Source organism: Manihot esculenta, chromosome 4 (assembly GCF_001659605.2).
Source record: "Manihot esculenta cultivar AM560-2 chromosome 4, M.esculenta_v8, whole genome shotgun sequence".
Lineage (NCBI taxonomy): Eukaryota > Viridiplantae > Streptophyta > Magnoliopsida > Malpighiales > Euphorbiaceae > Manihot > Manihot esculenta.
In genome coordinates, this window is record NC_035164.2 from 4,059,564 (window position 1) to 4,082,838 (window position 23,275).

The 23,275-nt window shown below is 29.2% G+C and overlaps 3 protein-coding genes across 3 annotated transcripts; all 3 read left to right on the forward strand.

Moving 5' to 3' along the window:
* Positions 1-262: 262 nt before the first annotated feature.
* On the forward strand, positions 263-3,705 carry LOC110614028 (cytochrome P450 714C2). Its single transcript, XM_021755476.2, has 5 exons — positions 263-600; positions 703-929; positions 2,289-2,542; positions 2,645-3,002; positions 3,111-3,705. Exons 1-5 carry the CDS (start codon positions 339-341, stop codon positions 3,534-3,536), a joined length of 1,527 nt encoding a protein of 508 aa, XP_021611168.1. The 5' UTR covers positions 263-338; the 3' UTR covers positions 3,537-3,705.
* Positions 3,706-10,495: 6,790 nt separating this feature from the next.
* On the forward strand, positions 10,496-12,726 carry LOC110613648 (cytochrome P450 714C2-like). Its single transcript, XM_043956246.1, has 5 exons — positions 10,496-10,858; positions 10,960-11,186; positions 11,271-11,524; positions 11,805-12,149; positions 12,254-12,726. The coding sequence occupies exons 1-4, from the start codon at positions 10,594-10,596 to the stop codon at positions 11,851-11,853; spliced, it is 795 nt and encodes a 264-aa protein (XP_043812181.1). The 5' UTR covers positions 10,496-10,593; the 3' UTR covers positions 11,854-12,149; positions 12,254-12,726.
* On the forward strand, positions 11,856-12,679 carry LOC110612826 (cytochrome P450 714C2-like). Its single transcript, XM_021753643.2, has 2 exons — positions 11,856-12,149; positions 12,254-12,679. Exons 1-2 carry the CDS (start codon positions 11,856-11,858, stop codon positions 12,677-12,679), a joined length of 720 nt encoding a protein of 239 aa, XP_021609335.2.
* Positions 12,727-23,275: the final 10,549 nt, after the last annotated feature.

Below are 23,275 nucleotides of genomic sequence, written 5' to 3' on the forward strand. Positions count from 1 at the left end.
TTGTAATTGCAACCTCTTTGAATTGTAATAATTTTTGAACATGAACAATTCAGAATCAGAACTGTTTTGAATCAAACACCTACGAACCGGAGGTTTCAGCTCAAATCCGGACCAGATTGGTCTGTGGCCGATCGTAATTTGAAAAAAAAAAATGATTAGTTCTATATAGAGACAAAAACCTCCTTCAAATTAGGAATTTTTTTTAGTTTGACTAACATGGTTGGTTTCATAATGGAGCTTAATGTCAATAGTCAACTTTGGTGTGTGTCTATATAATTAATTGAAATTGCAGAGAGATCTCCGTCTGGTATGATATTTTGTGTTGCTGCTCGGAAATAATGGAGGAAATATTCCCTCATTTCTCTGCTATTTTCCTTTTGTTTTGTGGCTTCCTTACATATCTATGTCATGTGTTATGGTGGAAGCATGAAAGTTGTAGAATAAAGCTAAGGAAACAAGGGATCACAGGTCCTCCACCTTCCATGATTTTGGGAAATATTCCAGAAATGAAGAGAATGGTGTCTGAAATCTCTGATACTCCAAAAATAGATGGCCGTTTAACAGTCTTGCCATATTTCCAGCACTGGACCAATAACTATGGTTCTACTACTTTATGAATAATTCTCCTTTATAATTTCTTGATTCTTAAGTCTTTGTATTTTCAGTTTAATAATTTTATGAGTGTTTGGTGGAATGTGGCAGGAAAGTTATTCAGGTTTGCACTTGGAGGTATACAGTTGTTGTACGTGAGTAATCTGGAGATGGTGAAGGAAATAAGTCGGTTCAGATCATTGGAGCTTGGGAAACCAGCTTACTTACAAAATGAAAGAGGAGCTTTACTGGGCAAAGGCCTTATTACAGCAAATGGTGCAGCATGGTCTCATCAGAGAAAGACCATAACTCCACAGCTCTGCACGGAGAAGATCAAGGTATTTAATTCAACTTAGCTAGCTTTTAAGAGATTAAGTTAATAAATTAATTTACTATTTAGTCTCAGTAATATTGAAAAATTCATAATTTTTAATTTTAAAAAATATATTAAAATATTTATAAAAATTTAAAAAATATATTAATAAATTTTTTTATTAATTTTAACTGTCAGAATTTAACTATTCAATCCTTGTGTAGTTAAAAAAACTCATTAAATAATATCCCACACTATAAAAATTTATCAAAATAATAACAAATATCAGTAATGAATTTATTTTCTCACGTATTCTTTCATTTTTTCTTCCGCTTTCTATCATTCTCCCTTCCTTTTTTCTCGTTATTCTTTCATTTGCCTCTTTTTTTTCTTTCATATTCTCTAACTTTTTTCTTTCATTCTTTTCTATTTTGTTCTATTTTTTTCATTTTCTCTTTTTTCTTCATTTTCTCTTCATCTCCATCTCATTTTCTTCCTTTTTTTTCCTTTTCCCTCTTTTTCTTCATTTTTTCTCATTTTCTTTAATTTTTCCATTTTTCTTATTTTCTCTTATTTTTATCATTATTTTCCTTATTTTCTCTTTTATATCTTATTGTCTTTCATTTTCTTATTTTTTTTCATTTTCTTAAATTTTCTTCGTATGTAATTTTATAATAATTTTTTTTATAAAATTAATAAAATTTAAAATAATAAAGTTAATATCTAATATAAAATATAATGATTAAATTAATAGTTTACCATAATTAAATTAATATTTAATATGAAATATAATGAAAAAAATAAATAGTTTAATATAATCTTTTAATATTTTTTAAAAATTAATAATGAAATATAGTTTTGATATATTTTTTTAATTTTTTATTTTATCTAAATAGTAACAGATTAACAATAAATCATAAACAAATTGAATTTTCATAATTTTTTTTAATTTTTATCAAATTAGTAGCAGAATTAAAATCTATTACTAGTTCCATTACTAAATTTCATTACAAATACATTATTAAATTAATAATGGATTACTAATCCGTTACTATGGCAACAAGATTTTTAGTAATGAATTTTTTATGGACAGTAAAAATCTTATAGTGTTAGTTTAAAATCTACTAAGTGATACCTTTGGGAATATTTTAATTTTTTTTTAAATATTTAATGGTTAAAATTAATGGTCAGATTAATTAATATACTTTGCAAGATGCTAAAATATTTTAATATATTTTTTAAAATTAAAAGACTAATGTGTTTTTTTATACAATATGGATCTAATAGTAATTTTTTTTGATAAATAAATGATCAACTTCTATAATAATAATAATAATAATAATAATAATAATAATAATAATAATAATAATAATAATTTTTGCAGGATATGGTGGAGTTGATGGTGGAATCTGGTAATATACTAGTTGAAACGTGGGAGAGGATAATCGAAAGCGAGGGTGAGGATGATGGGATTGTTGAGATCATGGTGGATCAACACATGAGAAACTTTACCTCTTACATAGCTTCAAAAATGATATTTGGGAATGATCATCATAAAGGATTTAAAATATTTCCCAAGTGTCAAGCTCTCATTAACGCCATGGGTGGTGCTACGACCCTTGGAATTCCCTTCTCAAGGCATGTACTACTTAATTTCATAAACAAATTTCATAAAGCATTCCACTTTACCATTTCAGCATGTGTGCATGTTATGAGCTCATTGTTTTTCTCATAAATCAGATTTCTCCCCAACAAAGCAAATAGAACAGCATGGGAACTGTCCAAAAAGATTCATGGAATGATAATGGACATTGCTAATGAGCGAACTGGATCTACATCTGAGGACATGTTACAGGTGATCCTAGAAGCTGCCCAGTATGGTGATGAGTTTTCGCCATTGACGAAAGATGAGTTCATAGCTGACAACTGCAAAGATGTCTTCTTTGGTGGCTATGAACCCCCTGCTCTTGCAGCAATTTGGGGTTTAATGCTTTTAGCTTCACATCCTGAATGGCAAGCTCGTGCTCGTTCTGAGGTTCTAGAGGTCTGTGAGGGCCAACAGCACCTAGACTACGACATGCTTAGCAAGATGAAAGTGGTGTGTACTTGATTTGATCAAAAGAAAAATTACCAATTAATCAATAATTCTATATTTTTTTAAGTTTTTAACTTGCTCATTTGAATGTTTATGATTTTATAACTGCAGTTAAAAATGGTAATTCAAGAGGTTTTGCGGCTTTATCCTGGAGTTGCCCTAGCGTCGAGAGAGGCCTTACAAGATGTGAAGATTGGAAATGTGCAAGTTCCAAAAGGAGTAGGCATTTGGATATTTCTATTAGCATTACATCGTGACCCTGAGCTTTGGGGCCCTGATGCAGACGTGTTTAATCCTGAGAGATTTGTTGATGGAGTTGCAGGAGCTTGTAAGTCTCCACTTGCATATATACCTTTCGGGTTGGGAGCTCGAGTGTGTCCTGGACAAAACATGGCAATTATGGAATTAAAAGTGCTGTTTGCTCGCATTCTCTCCAATTTCAACCTTACTATTTCTCCTAATTATCATCACTCTCCACAATTTGGTCTACTTTTGGCACCCGAGCATGGCGTCCAACTTCTCATTCAAAGGATATAATTGAATTGTCTGAACTCATGAACTCAGAATATAGAGATTTGAGTTGCTTCATATAAAATTTAGATAAAACTCATAGTGTTTATATTTTAAATTCATAATAAATCGAGTGTAAATAAGTTTTTTCTTTATGTTTAATTATTTTGAATAATAAGTATTTGTAATTATGATTTACATATGAAAAGTGGATGACTAATTACTCATTTGTTTTACGAGTAATAATGAATTAATATAAGTCATTTTATAAATATTTTTTCTTCGTCTACCATTATTAATTAGTTTTATGTTACTTATTTTGATATTATAATCAAAGAGTAATATAATATTTTTAGGATCATGATAGATTCATATTTATTTTGGATCAAAAGGATCCATCAAAATGAATATAATATATTCACTCTTATGATTTTATGGCAAAATTTCTCTCCAATATACTTTCGCTTTCTTTTATTAAATTCCTTCCAACTGCCCATTTTGTTTTTCAAACTGACAATAAATTATATTATTTTTAAGACATAATAAATAATTAAAAAATATTTATTTTTTCTTCATATTAGAAAAAATAATTCTTTACATGAGATAATATATTTAAATATATAATACAATATACTATAAAATAAATTTATATATTTATTTGTATAATATGTATTTTTTCTACATGACAGGATCTGGTGCTAGTTGGTTGTGACCATGTTGAGAGATGTATATAATAAGATTAGATTAGAGGCTATTTTGTGTTTTATAGGAATTTCCACTTTTGTACATATACTTACATAAAAGTATATGTATTATTTTATAATATAATATAATATTACATTATAATTTTTAAAATAAAGTTAGTCAATCAAATTAAATTAAAATTAAAATTAAATCCTATTATATCCACCATATGCAAGTCAAATTGAATAAGTTCAATTCATATTATTTTCATCATATTTAACTCAATTTGAATTAAGATTAATTCATAATACATCAACTATAAAGTGAGTTAATTGAGTTGAAATCAAATTATTTTATTGTAGCTTTAATTTGATTCAATTGAATTAAAATTAAAGCTATCTTATATACATTATATGTGAGTTACTTTGTCTAAATTGAAGTTTTTTGAACAATGTCTTAGTAAACAAAAGCGAATCAGTTTTTGTATTATAATTCACAAAACTAAAGGTACTTTGGATTATATTCATTCAAATATTTGGGGCCTTCTAAAGGTGATACTCATTATATGCTTATCTTCATTGATAACTACTCCAAGAAGGTATGAGTTTATTTTCTAAAACACAAGAATGATGTGTTTGCTACTTTTAAGCAGTGGAAGGCTTTGGTTGAAAAGAAAACATGCAAGAAGATTAAGAGGCTCTGCATAGATAATAGGCTAGAGTTTTATGAGAGTGAATTTAACAAGTTCTATAAAGATGAAGACATTGTCAGACATCTCACAGTCAGAGAGACTCCATAGCAGAATGGTGTTATAGAGTGTATGAAAAGAACTTTGTTAGAAAAGGTTCATTCTATATTGTCTAATTCTGGCTTGTATTAGGATTTTTGGGCAGAAGCAGCTTCTACGGCCTGCTATTTGGTGAATTGTTCTTCATCCATAACTATTGAGTTAAAGACTTTTGAAGATGTATGGTCTGGTAACCCTCCTAATTATTCTAATTTGAGGGTATTTGGTTGTCCTGCTTATGTTTATACCAGTAGTAGAATATTAGAACCTAGATCCACAAAAGGCATTTTTATTGGTTATCCATCTAGTGTCAAGGGATATAAAGTATGACTTCCATATCATAATCCACCAAAGACAATGATAAACAAAGATGCCATATTTAATGAATATGTACTACTTAAGGAGTTGTTTGCTTCATCATATTCATGTTCAAAGGGTTCAGTTATAGAGTCAGACAAGAGTTTAGTAGATCCAATTAACAAGGTGGAGTTTGAGATGGAGTATGCACCTATACATGATGATTCTTCAAATCAAGGCCTAGTTCAATTGTCTTTTTCTGTTCAGACAGAAACATCACAACAAGAAGAGTATCAAAGTCTCTAAAAGACAGAAGAAAGTCTCTAGCAGGTTGTTTGATATAGATTATGTTCCTCTTGCAATGTTAGTGGCACAAGAAACAGACGCTAGTGGGTGAGCCTTCCACATAGAGGCAATCTCTTATTATGATTCAGCTAGATGGCTAGTTGCCATATATGAGAAAATGAAATCTATTTTACAAAAACAAGACTTAAGAATTGATGAAATTACCACAAAATAAAAAGATTGTTGGACATTTTATCGATAAACGGTGGATAATTTCATTTTTGATATTTTAAATGGTCGGTAATTTACTTCAACTACTACTTTTTTAAATAATTTGGTAAAGTAAATTTCATCCAAATCTCCACCGAAACAAAGGAAAAAAAAAAACCTTTACTCACGGTAATTTAATTAAATTAACTACTTAGTGATTGTATTTTTAAGAATATATGATTTAATTTTTGTCTTTTAAAATATTAATTGACTATGCAGTCCCTCCTATCTCCTGTATATTGTAGAATTATAATTTTAAAGTAACAGAGACTACGTAGTTGCATTTTGAAATGGTAGATATTGAATAATTGCAATTTAGAAATTAAGAAGATTAAATAATTAAGTTCTAAAAATATATAGACTAATTAGAGACAATAATATTTTAGTTAATCCACATATTTAGAATAACTAACTAAATTAAAGGGACTAAAATGTTAATAATTTGATTAGATAAGGGCTAAATAGTTAATAGTTCGACAACATCGGGAGTAATTATTACTCTTTCCGTCCCATAATTTTTATCCATTTTTTTTATTATTCTAAAATTATTATTTACGTTTTTTAGACTATAAAATAATATATAAATTAATTATTATAATTTTATTTAATTTTATCTTATTTCTCAAAAATTTCTTAAAATATCTTTTAATATTTAATAAAACTTAATATATTTAAGATAAATATAATTGTAAAATTAATAAAAAAAATTGTATTTCTTATAATTGTTAACAAAGCAAAATAAATAAAAATTATATGACGGAGGAAGTATGTTTTTAAAAATAGAAAAATTAATTAAATAGCTATTTTTACTAAATTACAAAATAAAATAGTTAGTTTAAATTACAAAATTTAAACAATAAATTTAACTAATTGAAATGAAGTTAATGGTCTTTTGTAAACACCATTAATAACTCATCTCAATTAAAACTTCTATCTCAAATAGGAAATCATTTAGTTGATTTAATTTTAAATTAAAATAAAATAGGGTTTTACAAGGGTTTTTGTATTGAAGAGAAAAGCTTGGCCTATCTCTCTAGAGGGGTATCCCTTTTATCCTTTTCTTCCTGCTTGTTGGTGACGTATAACGGCTCTCCCATGATTAGACCACGTGTCTCTGCCATACAGATATGGGCGTACGAGGGTATCAGACGCCTGCTCCATGCGTAACGGCCTCTGATTCTTCCCCGTGCGTACACTTGAGCGGATCTGCCAGGCTGTATGACGAGTCTCGTTCTGGATTCTGGACTGGGCCGAGAGCTGGGCTGGACGATGAACCCAGGAGGAGAGGGAATCCGTGGGGAGGTTATACGGGCTGGGCCGATCTCGATGAGGAAGAATCTGGTTGAGTCCGGCCTCAGGGGTCTGATGATCCGGGCCTGTTTTACTTGAGAGGGCGTGCGGGCCTTTCTTTTATGGGCCGTGGCCGTAGTGTAGGCCCAGGATTGGGGGTAGGGAAATCCAGCGGTCATCAATTTCTAAATGCATAATAAACTAAACTAAATATCAAAGAATTAATCAAACAAAATTGACATGTTTATATCGATTTGGTCTAAAGGAACCAAAATTAACTAAAAACGTTAAAAATATATAATTAGACTAGGATGTTAGCCTGGTTCATCTATCACTTTCGCAAAAATTAGACTCTAATTTATAGAGTTAGAAATAAGTGGCCAAACTCTCCAATATTAAAAAAAAAAAAAACGCTTTAATAAACAAGCATCTTCTCACAATCCAAAGAGCGATAAAAATAAAATAAGCATTCTCACATATCGGGCAGTGGAAATATGAGAGTGAAAGAGACGTTTATTTTAAGTAAGGAACATGCATTTAGGCTAGTTTTGCATCTATCCCTTAGCTTCTTATTTTATTAATTTATTGTTTTATTAGGATTTTTATTTTATAGTTGAATTTATCTATATTTTATATAAAAATAAATAGATTTATTATTTTATAATTTATCGTGAATTATTTTAGTCTGATTTTAGGTTTGAATATTGAGGCTAAAAGTTAAATAGAAGTTGCTAAGTTGAGAATTTAGCAAATCAGGCAGACATTGGGTAATATGTCCGATGTCATTTATTAGCTCTAGTCATTTGGTCAGTTTTATTTAAAATTGAATTGAATTGAATAAATTAAAAATAAAAAATTTAGTATTTATGAAAATCGAATCAAATTAATTTTAAATAAAAATTAATTTAAATTAAATTAGTCTGATTTAATTTAATTCGATTCGATTTAATCGATTAATTTTTAATGAACTTTTTATTTTGTATACTTTATTTTTAATATTTCAAAATTCAATTAAAATATTTTTTATTTTGATTATAATATAATCTTCTTATATTATAAAAAGTAATATACTATTGCTTATTAATTAGTTTGGTTCAGTTTTATAAATTTTTTCTAATCAAAATTAAATTGAATCAAATCAAATTGAAAAAAATAAAAAATTAAATAAAATATTTGAATTAATTCATATCGATCAATTTTTTTAATTTAAACAGAATACTGCGCACTTTTACTTAATAACACTTAGTAACACTTAAAGCAGATTGTCTCACACATGATAGTTGCAGTACCTATTTTGATACATCAAACCTTTCGCTATAAAAGAAGCTTTGGAAGCATATAAATGTTAATGCCCTACGGATTGTAATCGGATATTATTTTTCATATATTTTAAGTGTTTAAATACATTACATAAAGTCGTTATATATTTTTAATATTAATTAAATTTTGAGTAAAAATAAAGTTTATTAAACTATACTATTATATGAAAAAATTATAATAAAAATTGTAATATAATTATAATTGTGAAATTATTATTGTATTTAAATAACATTTTTAAATATTTTTTATCGATATTTTTATCGTTATTGAATGATAATTAAAACTGTTGAGATTAATATATAAATATTTATTTTATGAATAAGTATATTTAACTGCGTAGTGATAAATTGATTATGAAAAATACTTTGTGAAGGGAATTCCAAGAGTTGTAGCACCACCGGTGGCTTCAATGAGAGCTTGACACTTGGGGAAATATTTTAAATCCCTTATGACGATCATTCCCAAATATTATTTTTGAAGCTATGTAAGAGGTAAAGTTTCTCATGTGTTGATCCACCATGATCTCAACAATCCCATCATCCTCACCCTCGCTTTCAATTATCTTCTCCCACGTTTCAACTAGTACATTCCCAGATTCCACCATCAGCTTCACATATCCTGCAAAAATTATTATAAATGTTAATTATTTATTATTTATTAAATTCAAAATTTAAAAGCAAGCTGCAAGGGTTAATTGAATACCTTGATCTTCTCCGTGCAGAGCTGTGGTGTGATGGTCTTTCTCTGATGAGACCATGCTGCACCATTTGCTGTAATAAGGCCTTTGCCCAGTAAAGCTCCTCTTTCATTTTGTAAGTAAGCTGGTTTCCCAATCTACAATGATCTGAAATCAATTCTCACCATAATTGAAAAGAATTGAATTTTTATTCTATTGATTTTATCAAATATAATTTTTTTTTAAAAAAAAATCATTTCTTTTTAAATTTTTTTAAATTTAGTATTTAAAACAAAGGTATTAAGTATTGTTTAATGTAATTAATTAATCAATACATATTAAAAAAATCTATTAAAGTATCCTAATTTAATTAAATATTTTAAAATTATTAGAATTGTGCAAAAAAAAATTTAACTTAAAGCCTATTTATTTCGGCTAAATGAAATTGATTTAGATGGATTGATTCAATTTTTTCCGTTTAGCAGGTATTTGATTCAGTGTATTTTTAATTTGGCATATTTATATAAAAAAAATAAAAAACTTTTAATTATTTTATAATTTAATTTAAAACTTTAAAAATCGATAAAATTATTTAAAATTACATATTTTATTACAATTGTATTCAAAATTTAAAATTTAGATTAGAGAGAGTGAATATTTTTGACATGACAATCCTATGTAACTTATATTATTATCCCAATTTAATTAAATATTTTCATGTTACCACCTATTGCAATTTGGCAAAATACTATTTAACCCATGAGAATTTTTTGTATGCATCCTTATCCAATATATGATAGGTTCTATATGTAATATGATATTTTAATTTTTAATTAATTAAATATATAAATTGATTTATATATTCAAATACATATATGTAAGTATTCTGGAAAGAGAAGTTTTTGATTTTTAACGTTCAAATAAAAAATTTCTTTTCATCCTTCTACTCTCTAACACTAAAAAATATTATAATAAAAAATTTTTAAAGTAAACTTGATACACCATGAATCTAAGAGATATTAAAATAGATTTTATTTATTTTTTTAGTGAATAAATTTATTTTACCTTGATTTATGATAGATCGAGTCGAGATAAATATTTACTATCATAATAATGCAAATTTCTATTTAGGGAGAAATTGCAACATATCAAACAAAACATGTGGGGTTCCATAAATTTCATATTGGTAAAGATTTCAACCTATCAAACAAAAAGATATGGGATTCCATATCTCAACATAGATTTTGTCTACATAATTAATTTAATGCCAAAAATATAATTTGATCTCATTTTTTATAAAAAAAAAAAAAAATTAGATTAAATTTCAAAACTCTTGAAAATTCAGAATGCATGCAAGTTAAGTAAGCATGTAGCAACAAAAAATTTAGTGTACAAACTGACTTTTTGGGTAAAGAGGAGGGATCAAATTATATATATTGCAGAGTGTGAGCTTGTGTTACTGCCAGCAAATAGTAATGGAAGACATATTCCCTCTCTTCTTCTCTACTGCTTTGCTTCTGATTTGTGTCTTTCTTATTTTTCTATATTATGGTGTGTGGTGGAAGCATGAACGCTGTCGTATAAAGCTAAGGAAGCAAGGGATCACAGGTCCTCCACCTTCTGTGATATTCGGAAATATTCCAGAAATGAAGAGAATGGAGTCTCAAATTTCTGATACTCCAAAAATAGATGGTTGTTTAACAGTCTTACCATATTTCCAGCACTGGACCAACAACTATGGTTCTACTACTTTGTCAAATAATTTTCCTTTATAATTTCTTAATTATGAAGTCTTTATTTTCATATTAATAATTTCATAAGTGTTTGGTGGAATGTGACAGGAAAGCTATTCAGGTTTGCACTTGGTGGCATACAGTTGCTATACGTGAGTAATGTAGAGATGGTGAAGGAAATAAGTCGATTCAGATCATTGGAGCTTGGGAAACCAGCTTACTTACAAAATGAAAGAGGAGCTTTACTGGGCAAAGGCCTTATTACAGCAAATGGTGCAGCATGGTCTCATCAGAGAAAGACCATCACACCACAGCTCTGCACGGAGAAGATCAAGGTATTTAATTAATCCTTGCAGCTTGCTTTTAAATTTTGAATTTAATAAATAATAAATAATTAACATTTATAATAATTTTTGCAGGATATGGTGAAGCTGATGGTGGAATCTGGGAACGTGCTAGTTGAAACGTGGGAGAAGATAATTGAAAGCGAGGGTGACGATAATGGGATTGTTGAGATCATGGTGGATCAACACATGAGAAACTTTACCTCTTACATAGCTTCAAAAATGATATTTGGGAATGATCATCATAAAGGATTTAAAATATTTCCCAAGTGTCAAGCTCTCATTGAAGCCACCGGTGGTGCTACAACCCTTGGAATTCCCTTCTCAAGGTATGTAATTTATAGAAAATTCTTAGAGTGAACGGATCTACCATGGATCAAGAGATATTAAAGTGGTTCCATGTGTTTTTTACATAAAGGATCCACTTGTTTGTGTTTTGGTTCACGGTGGATTGGGTTCAAACAAATATTTCCGGTAACTTATACCCTGTCGAGAGGAGATAGAGCCTCTCTTATCAGATATGATACATTATATATTGTTTTATTTCTTCTCTTCCCCCTGCATATCATGTGTGCATGTTCAAGCATCGTCGTTTTATTCATACATCAGATTTATCCCCAACAAAGCAAATAGAACAGCATGGAAACTATCCAGATGATAATGGACATAGCTAAGGAGCGAATTGAATCTACATCTAAGGACATGTTACAAGTGATCCTAGAAGCTGCACAGTATGGTGATGAGTTTTGGCCATTAACAAAAGATGAGTTCATAGCTGACAACTGCAAGGATGTCTTCATTGGAGGCTATGAACCCCCTGCTCTTGCAGCAATTTGGGGTTTAATGCTTTTAGCTTCACATCCTGAATGGCAAGCTCGTGCTCGTTCTGAGGTTCTAGAGGTTTGTAAGGGCCAACAGCACCTAGACTACGATATGCTTAGCAAGATGAAAGTGGTGTGTACCTGATTTGATCAAAAGAAAATTACCAACTAACTCATAATTCTATATATTTCATGCTTTAACTAGCTAACTTGCATTTTTATGAGTTATGACTGTAGTTAAAAATGGTGACCCAAGAGATTCTGCGGCTTTGTCCAGGAGTAGTGTTGGCGTCGAGGCAGGCCGTACAAGATTTGAAGATTGGAGATATGCAAGTTCCAAAAGGTGTATGCATTTGGGTATCTCTATTAGCATTACATCGTGACCCTAAGTTTTGGGGACCTAATGCAGACGTGTTTAATCCTGAGAGGTTCGTTCATGGAGTTGCAGGAGCTTGCAAGTCTCCACTTGCAAATCTACCTTTTGGTCTGGGAGCTCGAGTGTGTCCCGGACAGAATATGGCTATTATGGAATTGAAGGTGTTGTTTGCTCTTATTCTTTCTAATTTTAACCTTACCATTTCTCCTAATTATTGTCACTCTCCACAATTTGGTCTACTTCTGGCACCTGAGCATGGCGTCAAACTTCTCATTCAAAGGATATAATTGAATTGCTTGTACCTGATTCACAATAGAGGTAAACTATAAATATGTGGGTCTTTTTTTTATAAAAATTGAAGGGTAACTATATGTTTGTGTTTTAGATTCATAGTAAGCAAGTATTCCTTTCAAACTGAAAAAATTGACTAAATTGAATTAATTTGAAAATTCAATCCGGTTTTTTATATATTTCAGTTCAGTTCGATTTTTAATTTTAAAAATTTTAGTTATTTCAATTTGATTCAATTTTGATAAAAAAAAATAAAAAAATCGAACTGAACCGATTAGTGATAATAATATATTATTGAACGAGAGATTAGATTATATTAAAATTAAAATATTTTAATTAAATTTTAAAATATTAAAAATAAAGGATAAAAAATAAAAAATTTATTAAAAATTCAAACAGATCAAATCAAACCGAATCAGACTAATTCAATTCGATTTCTGATCAAAATCGATTCAATTCGATTTGTATAAATATTAAAATTTTAATTTTTAATTTATTCACCGAATGCTCACCCTAATATGTTTAATTATCCTGAAAATAAGTATTTGTAATAATGGTTTACACATGAAAAATGGAAGATCAATTACTCATTTGTTTCATGGGTAAAAATAGTGGAAAATTAGTTACTCGCTTATTTATGAGTAATAATGAATTAATATAAGATAATACCCAATTAATTAGAAGACTTTTGGATACTCAAATTCAACTCAGCTAATTTCATTGCTTGTTTTATAATAATTTTTTTTTCTTTACATTCTATATGGAAAAGCTTTAGAGGTTTTTATAAATGTAAAAATTTGAAAAAGTAATATCAATGCTGCAAATGAGTTAATTTTAGAGTAAAAACTGCACAATTAATATAATTAAAAGGGATAATGTCCATAAAAATACTAAATTTTACATTTTTTTATAATTGTATCCGTAATTTTTTTCAGTGAAAAAAAAATTAATGAAGAAACCTTACCATAGAAAACCCCTAAATTAATAAAAAAAAACTTTAATTAGAGTAATATTTAAATTTCAAGACATATATAGAGATGAAAATAATTTTTTTTTTTTATCTCATGATTTAATCTTTAGCATCCGGCTACAGAAATAAAGATGAATGAACTTCTCAAAAATATTTACGTAACAATAATCATAGAAGTAATGGTTAAGCCATCAAATTCGATGAAGTAAATAACTTTATAATTGGGTGGAAAAAGTTTTGTATCAGCAACAAATGACCATTTTGCATAAATAAATGGAGAAAATATTTCAATCAATGTTAATGTCGGAATTAATAATTATCCATATATAGTTTAAGAAATCACATTTGAGGACCATATAAGATAGTAAAACATTTTTTTTTTGTCGCTATCTCTCACTTTTAAGTTTAAATGTTGCTCTATTTAGGATTTTTCTTTGTTAATATATGTGTTTCTTATGCTAAAACGGCTTTCTCCGTTAGTTTTTAATGGGAATATAGATGGAGGGTATAATTGTAAATATATTATTAATATAGAGTATTTTTATCAAAAAAATTAAAGAGTACCATTATAAAAAAGTGCAAAGTTTGAGATTTTTATGGATATTTTCTCTAATTAAAAACATAAATCGTAAACTCGAGAAAGGAAACCAAAAGAAAGTAATCTTCATTGATTAAGCTTGGTTCCAACACACGTATAGGTATTAGCTCAAAAGGCCTAACAAACAATTAACGGTTACGACCATAATAAATTTATGTTTTTTATATCTTCTCTTCAAGTTAGATTAAGTGGAAAATAAATCTACAAAGAGACAATTTGAAAACTAATTGAGAAAGATAAGTAGCACAAAACGGCTTAGTAAACACAACTGCGAGTTGAGAAGTAGAAGTAACAAGGGAAACTCAATATGATAATCAATGTTGAGATATTTGGAGCATTCAAAAAACACAAAATTTACTAAAATGTGGAAAGCAGTTTTGTTATTACAATACAAAAAATTAGCAACTTAATATAAACTTGAAAATCCTACGAAAGATATCATTGTCATAATAGTTCATACATAGTTGATATACCATGGCACAATATGTAGTTTCGATTCCTATAAAAATTAAGTAAACAGTCAAGGATTTGCAATAAGATTAGAACGATGCTCGATCAACACCAGAAAAAGCTGTCGACATTAGATGATTAGTAGCCAGAAAATACAATCTTTTAGAAGAACATAGCTTGAAGTAACATAAAACATGTTGCACAACCACCCAATTGGCTTTCTAGGATTAGCTATGATTTTTTTTTTTCCGAGATTAGCCATGAATTGACTAAGTTTTTGGACAATATATATAACTAATTTCAGCCCTCGTGAAATTGACACACAATAGATAATCGAGATGGATCAGGATTAATTAATAATTTTCCTATTTTAGAAGACAAATGCAAACGACATAATAGATTTCACATAAGACTTTCTGCTTCTTCATGAACTTGCGCTGACCAGCAACTGTATCAATAATAGACTTGCAATTTCGAGCCTAAGAAAATACTTCAAATTATCTAAATCCTTGATTGTGAACTTTTCATGTAAAGCTTATTTAACTAATCTAGTAGAACATTAATTAATCTAATGCAACAAACAAAGGTTCTTGTGATGATAACATCATTTACATATAGGAGTAAAGTTTTCATTATCAACAAACTCAATGAACAAACCCATAGAACTGAAAAAGCCAACCCACTCCCCCCTGTAGTTCTCCTCATAAACCAATTTACCTCCATCCTCCATCGCCTAATAGCTCTGTTCACGTTACATTCTTGCAAAATAATAATCCACACATTCTTAGAGAAACCATTTAAGCATAGCGGGCAAATAGAGTTGTCAATAATTCTCCATCTCATCAATCTGGTTTTAACATCTAACTTGTTCATCAAAGCTAATCATGCAATAAAAACTATGTCTCAGCACAACAAACCTGCTCCAAATCAATTGACACCAGCTCACCTTATTATTTGGGTTTCTCATTGCCTTCCAAGCACTAGCAATAGAGAACTTACCTGAGGGAGTTACCTTCCATAAGATGGCATCGTCCCATTTATCAACAACCCTGTAGTTCCTCACCTCCTCCCAAGCTGCCTTCGTAACCATGTCACCAGGATCAGGATCAGATAGCCTCCAATCTTCTTGCCTCCATAAATCATTAACCTTCGCATATTTAGGTACATCTGCATTCTCAAAGTTCAAGTTAGAAAATTTATCACAAATACTAGTACTATTCAACTAAGGATCAAACCAGAAAGAAATGTCACATCTTTCCGGTTTGTAATCATATCAATAAGAATTAGTTTTATTTGCTAAAATATACTTTAGTTCTCTTCAAATCGAAACTAAAATACAATAGAAATTATTTTCTTCAAAATTCAAGTTTCCAAAGCGAAATATAAATCACTTAAATCTCAATTGGTGTCTATATATCATGAACTCAAAACTCAAAATTCACTTTTTATAGTTTAGTTAGTTGATTTCACTGCTTTTGCTTAGTTTAATTTACTTTCCTTATTCTAGTTAATTTTCTTAAAATTGCTTAATTTAAAGCTTTGTTTTTTTTTATGGAAAATGTTTGGAAGGAAACTATTTTTAACACTTTTTAACATTTGAGGGACACTGAAAATTTAATCAACAAAAAATATTTTATTGATCAAACAAAAAATTAAGTTATTTTAAAGAAAATAACTTCATCTTTTAAAAAAGAAAATTATTTTTTATATTTTGATCATCTTATTAAGATGTCTACATAAATTCATTAATATATATTATATTTTAAATTAAAATTTAATTTAAATATTATCAAAATTATTAATTTTTAATAATTATCCTACACTATTATCAAATAAAATCAATTAAACACATAAATAAAAAATTTAAACACACATTAATTTCAAATGATAAATATTTAAAATCATTTTAGGTATATGAATAATTTATTAATTTATAATTATTTAAATAATAAAAAAATTATTTATTTTAAAATTTAAAATTAATTATAAATAATTAAATAATATAAGAGTAAAACCGATAATCACATTATTCTCCCACCTCGCACTCTTATAATAGGATAGATAAAAGAAAAGTAACTAATTGTGCATAATTTAAAACAATGGATATTTTTTTAACTTATATTTTTAAGAAATTAATTACGTGATTTTATTATTTTAAAAAATTAATTAATTAGTCTCTATATTTTTCTTTTATTTACTCTTCAGTACATTCATTCATTTAGGCAATGATTTGACTTCATTTTAATTTCTACAAGTTAAAGTACAACTATATTATTTTTAAGAATTTGAATTATTTAATCCCCGTAAGGTTAACTTCCTTCATTTTTGAATATATTAATTAATAAAAAAAATTAATTTAAATTAAATAAAAGAATTAAAGAATAGGTGGAATAAAATTTAAAGAAAAGGTAATTTATATATTTTCCAAATAAAAAGTTTAATTATTAATTTTGTTATATATATATATATATATATATATATATATATATATAGACTAAATAATAAATTTGTTTTCAACTAGGATTTTTTGAAAGAGAAAAATGTTGATTTTTTATTTTTTATTGAGAATATATATATATATATATATATATATATATATAAAATACAAGCATGCCTTCACAAGGGGATAGACTCCCTGTTATAGAGAATTTCTAAGCTTTTACTATTGAGTCACAAGAACTTTACTGTTGATTCACGCGGATTTTATTGTTCATAAATAGTGACTTGTCTGCTACTCTTCTGCTCCTTTTTACTGTTGATGAATAGTTTTTCTAACACTTCTTTTACTATTTTTGTCTTTTACTGTTGATGAATAGAACTTTGTCTGACACTGCTTTTAGTCTGAATCTGATAATGAGGACGATGAGGTGTCCTGCCTTTTCTTTCCTTTTCCTTTTCCTTTTTTCTTTCTTTTTTTTTTCTTTTCTATTTACTTTGTCTGTCTTGCTTTTGATTTTTATAGCTGGGAGAATTCCATAACAGTCATCTTCATTACTGTCGTAGTGGGAAGACGCCAGATTTTTATTGGAGAATGACGTACTTGATAACGTTGTCGACTCCATCTCCGAACTTGACTGTTTTTTATCATTCCTTCTAGATTTCTTTCTTGTTTTATTGGAGGATTTCTTCGAGAATTCTTTACTGGATGACTGTTTTACTTCTTCTTTCTTTATTGAATCTTCAGCAGTAAGATGATTGAACATTTGTTGACAAATCATCTTATATTCTTCTGGGGTTTTAGCTGCTGCTAATAAGGCATGACATTGGGCTTTCTGGACTCTAAATGATAGCTTTCCTTGCAGTGTTAATTTATCAGCATAAGACACAGTAGGGAACTGTGCTTTTTTAAGTATCCAGTTTTTTACAACCATTTCTGTGGTAGAGTTTCTGAATGATCCCACCATTTTACTTTGTGCTTTCTTACTATGACCGGAATATATAATTCTGTTATATACTGAAAATCAAAATGCCATTGATATACCCAGAGAATAAAAAACTGTGTACAAAAATACATTAAAGGAGGAATATATTTTTCACTCTGGGCAGGTTTATAATTGGTTTTAAAATATTGATATACTTGAAAAACTTCTAGTGATAAAATATCATCAGTAATACCTTTACCTTGCCACCATTTTAAAAACCAGTTTGGAAATCTGGTGGTGGTTTTAATACTCTGTTGATCAAAATATATCAACCACGAATGAGTAGTGGTTGAGTTTTGAACATAAAAAATATTTTTCCATGCTTCTATATAGTCAAAATAATTATATGAAGAACAATACTTTTTTAAATTTTTAAATGATAATGAAGTATATAAATTCGAGGTCGGCCAATCTTTTGAATGGATAACCCGTTTTATTTGGATAGAGGAATATACTATTACATTTTTATGATTTTTATCAAACTAAAATACTATAATAATAGTCCTGAGATTTTGACAAATCCTTCGGTGTAAAATACCAATTTTCAGGATAATACTTTCTAATTACTTCCCATGGGTTTATATTATTAAAACCATTTTCAACTTCAATTTCAACCTCTGAAATATTTTTTAAAATCCATTTATGAAAACTATTGTTATATCATTGGGAAGATTGGATTTTTGGTAAACCCATAGCCTTCAACGGATTTGATAAGTCTTTATTGTCTACCATTTGAGACAGACTAGTCGTACCATGAGCGGGTACGATTGCTTTGGTTTTAGAATTCATACTAAGTCTCCCAAAGAAGACGCCATATTCTGCAGAGCTTTTATTACTTCTGGCGATTTACTTAATTCTTCTATTTATTTCTTTAGGTCTTCTGGGTTTTTATCTGATACTTGGGATTTTATGGTGGTTTTACTGAGTTCTTCCGAGTGTTCAGAAAGAGCTTTAGTGGTGGAACTAGAGCTGGATTTTATTTCCTTCTGCTTATTCTTCTTTTTTTCCCATTTTTCTGTAAAAATTCTCGTGTTAAAAGGTCTGGTATATCATTACTACCACCTTTAATATACTCAATATTAAAATAAAAAATAATTAAAATCGCTTACCATCTAGCAAAAATCTGTTTAGAGGCAAGATTTTTAACATCTTTCTTTAAAACATCCTTTGCTGATTTTCAATCAATTCTGACTAAGAACTTTTGATTCAACAAATCAAATTGAAATTTATTTATGCAAATTACAATACTTAAAATTTCTTTTTTAATGGTAGAATAATTTAACTGGGCTGAATTCCAGTGTCCTGAGGTAAACTGGATTATTTTTTCTTTATCATCTATTTTCTGTTTTGAAATTCCTCCATATCCTAAATTTGAAGCATCTGTCTTTACTATTTTAAATGCAGTCGGATTTGGGATATACAGATAAGGAATTTCTTTCACTAATGATTTTATGTGTCTTATAATACTGGTATGTTCTTATGTCCATGGTCCAACATTTTTCTTTAAGTCTATCATGTAATGGTTTTATCATTCTATTTAAATTTTGGTAAAAATCTATAACATAATTTAGGTAACCTAAAAATCTATGTTATTGGGTTTTATTAGTTATTTCATAAGGAAACTTATTTCCAAACATCATGGTTCTTTTTATAGGCTGAATTATACCATGTTCTGTATAGTGTCCTAAAAATCTAATTTAACTTCTTCTGCTTCATCAAAACTTTTTATTAATTTTTTAAGAAAATTTTATTTAGTACTATTATCTTCTATATTGTTTATTAATTCCAATAATGAGCCTTACTTTTTAGTTAGGACACTTATTGATTTTTCTGACGAGCTAGTTCCTAACTCATCTATATGGTTTTCACTCTCTATTAGTTCTGATTCTGAACTTTCTGAATCTATATATAATTCCTGAATTTTATTTATTATTTCTTCATCTAATTCTAACTCATTTAATTTTTTATTGAACCTACAAAACTTAGATGTATGACCTTTCTTTCCACAATTGTAACATGTTAAATCTTTAAATGATTTTTTATTCTGGGTCTTATTTACTGGGGTTTTCTTTCTATATTTTTTATAAGGTTTATAATTTTTCTTCTTATAATATTCTTCTTTACTTGGTTTTGCTATATATCTTTTCTTATAATACTGATCCCTTCTATAATATTTTCGTGACTTAGATTTAGAGCACTGACCATTATAATTTTTATCCTGGGTTATTCCATAATCAAACTGCTTACAAAAAGATCCTAATTCCTGTTTAGTTTTATGCATTTCATATTTTAATGTTTTCTGTAATTTTAAATCTTGACAAATCTGTAAACTTTCCTTTTGAATTATACTTATCAGTTGACTATATGTTAATTTTTTATATGGTATTGGGTTACCAAATTGTTGTTTTATATTATTCCTAACTTTCTCTCTTAGGAAGTAAGGCAGTCCTGCTAGGAATTTCTCTTTTCAAAAATATTGATTTGAATCTTCTCTTAACATTAATCTAGTTAAAAATGCAGTTTTATAATACTGAAAATCACTTAATTTTTTACATTTTAAATTACTCAATAGTTCAGATTTTTATCTTTTAAGTGCGATGGGTCTCCTATAAAATGTAATGAAATTGTTAAAATTAATGTTGGTACCGCATCCTGAATAGTTTCTCCTAGCTCATTATATATGGGTTCACCATCACTATTTACCTGAACTGAGTTTAAAATTTCTAATTGTTGTATATCTGTTAAGTGGTATTCCCACCATCCTTTTAATTGTCCTGTAAAACCTGTTATAATTATTTCAGCTATTGCCTTATCTGAGGCAAAAGACTGGGTTTTATACGCATTAGCTGCCATAGTCATTTTTTGTAATAAACTTAAAATATTATATTCAGAAAATCCATCTATATTCCATTCATATACTGTCGAAGAATTATACTTAAATTGAGAAGTATTATTTAGTTTATCTAATAATCCTAGATCTGGTGCTCTACTTACTATTTCTTTATGTGTTATAGGATTTATTTCAAATTGTTTAATATCTTTTGAATCTGGCTCACTTTGCTCAGTCTCAGATCCTGATTCTTCCTCTATTACATTTATATCTCTAGACTGAGGAGTTTCTGGAACTATGTCTTTACTGGATTCTGAAGTTTCTATTTTACTTAACTGGTCTTTCAGACTCTTCAAAAATTCATTTTTATTAGCTTTTAATTCCTTTTGACTCGAACTAGATATCTAATAAGGTTTAAAAATATGTGGTTTTATTTCCCTTTTTTCTTCTATTTCTATCTCTTTTTCTTTTAATATTTTCTCTATTTTCTTTACCTGAGTACCTATACATATTAAGCTTGTATTACTAAAATTATTCTGCTCTATGACCTTTTTATCTATATCATTTTCTTTAGCTATTTTATATGGTGCACAAATTATTTCATTTTCTCTATGTTTTATTTTACTCATCATTTTAGGTGGAAAATCACTCTGAATAATTTTATTATTTACAATCCATTCTGCCCTTTTATCACTTACTGTTATTGGATTTATACTTTTTGTCTTTTTTAATTCAAACCATTCAAAGAATTTTATTTTTCCTATTTTATTAACATATTCAAAATATTCCTCTTTTAATTTTTCAAAATTATTTTCTTTAACAATTTTATTTTATTTTCTTAAATTTTTTGTCTTAGTTATTTCTTTTAAAAATTTCTTTTCAATCTTCTCTTTACTAAGAACATTTAATTCCCTATTTATATTATTTATATTTTTCGTTATAGCTGATGCTGATGGTAATGATGGTGAAGAAGGTATTATTTCAGCCTGTTGATTTAAATAATTTTCTACCGAATTATATACTGCTTGGGGAACTGAGGAACTATTGTAATACCCGGCTAGACTCCGGTATCGGAATTCCTACCGTCCGGTGGAATCTCGGATGTCGGAAGCCTCTAGTAGGGTAGAATCATGTTTTCATAAAATGTTTTAAGGTATTTCATGGTTTTAAGTAAAATGGAAATGAGTTTTTGCATGAAAACAACCTTGAAGGAAAACTCAGGTTTGGCCGCCGAACCTCAAGTTCGGCCGCCCAACATGCATGCCTTCAGGAGCGCCTTTAGGCCCCCGAAAGCATAAGTGAGGAAAGTCTAGGTTCGGCCGCCGAACCTCAAGTTCGGCCGCCGAACCTCAAGTTCGGCCGCCGAACCTCAAGTTCGGCCGCCGAACATGACATGCATGCGGAGGCACGTTCGGCCCCCGAACGTGGCCTGGCCAGCCACTATAAAAGGGTCCCTTAGTCGAAAACGGGCGAGCTTTTTCCCCGTTTCCGGCCAAGGTGAGTTCTCCGCCACCCCTCACCGATCTTGAGTCTTTTCCTTCAGATCTTTCAAGTTTTTCACAAGTTTTTACTTTGTTTTGAAGATTTTCGAATTTTAAGCAAGTTTTGGAGATTTGGGGTTCAAGAACTCAAAAATCTCCCACCTCCGAGTTTAGGACGTCTCTCTCTCGATCTTCAAGAGGTAAGAGCCGATCTTAAGCTCATTGCATGTTTAAAGTAAGTTTTATGCAAGATCTATGGGGTAGAATGCATGTTTAGCTCATGGTTAGGTTTATGGGTTCTATTTGTGTTTTTGAACAATGTGAGTTTCTTCTGTGTTGGAGTTGGGGTTTTTGATGGTTTGATGCCCCTAGGAACTTGTATGCTTGTGTATGAGTATTGTAGAATAGGTTTATGCATGTTTGGATGAGAGTGGAGGCATAAATGCATAAGGGAGCTGAGTTTCTGCCATTCTGGGAGAAACCAGGTTCGGCAGCCGAAGGAACTTTCGGCCGTCGAACGTGCTTGTGGAGGCAACCTTCGGCTGCCGAAGCTTTCCCCCGAAAGGAGACTTTCGTCTCTGTCTGGGAGTTTCGGCCGCCGAAAGTGCCACCGAACATGCATGAGTTTCGCCTCTGTCTGGGAGTTTCGGCCGCCGAAGGTGCCGCCGAACCTGCCTGACTTTCGGCTCTAGAGGGACTTTCGGCCGCCGAACCTGCCGCCGAAAGTGCCCTGTCCAGCCCTCTCTTGCATGTTCTTCTATGATTGTTTCATGATGTTTTAGGGGGTTTTTGGGGAGTAGTTTAGAGTTATGTTCATGTTTGTTTGGTCCCTCATTTGAGT

Excerpts from the sequence above, each read along its gene's own strand:
- LOC110613648 (XM_043956246.1), top strand. The coding sequence starts at position 10,594 with ATGGAAGACATATTCCCTCTCTTCTTCTCTACTGCTTTGCTTCTGATT. Across the intron at positions 10,859-10,959 it reads GCACTGGACCAACAACTATG|GAAAGCTATTCAGGTTTGCA; the intron begins GTTCTACTACTT and ends GGAATGTGACAG. Across the intron at positions 11,187-11,270 it reads TCTGCACGGAGAAGATCAAG|GATATGGTGAAGCTGATGGT; the intron begins GTATTTAATTAA and ends TAATTTTTGCAG.
- LOC110614028 (XM_021755476.2), top strand. The coding sequence starts at position 339 with ATGGAGGAAATATTCCCTCATTTCTCTGCTATTTTCCTTTTGTTTTGT. Across the intron at positions 601-702 it reads GCACTGGACCAATAACTATG|GAAAGTTATTCAGGTTTGCA; the intron begins GTTCTACTACTT and ends GGAATGTGGCAG. Across the intron at positions 2,543-2,644 it reads CTTGGAATTCCCTTCTCAAG|ATTTCTCCCCAACAAAGCAA; the intron begins GCATGTACTACT and ends CTCATAAATCAG.
- LOC110612826 (XM_021753643.2), top strand. The coding sequence starts at position 11,856 with ATGGACATAGCTAAGGAGCGAATTGAATCTACATCTAAGGACATGTTA. Across the intron at positions 12,150-12,253 it reads TGCTTAGCAAGATGAAAGTG|TTAAAAATGGTGACCCAAGA; the intron begins GTGTGTACCTGA and ends TTATGACTGTAG.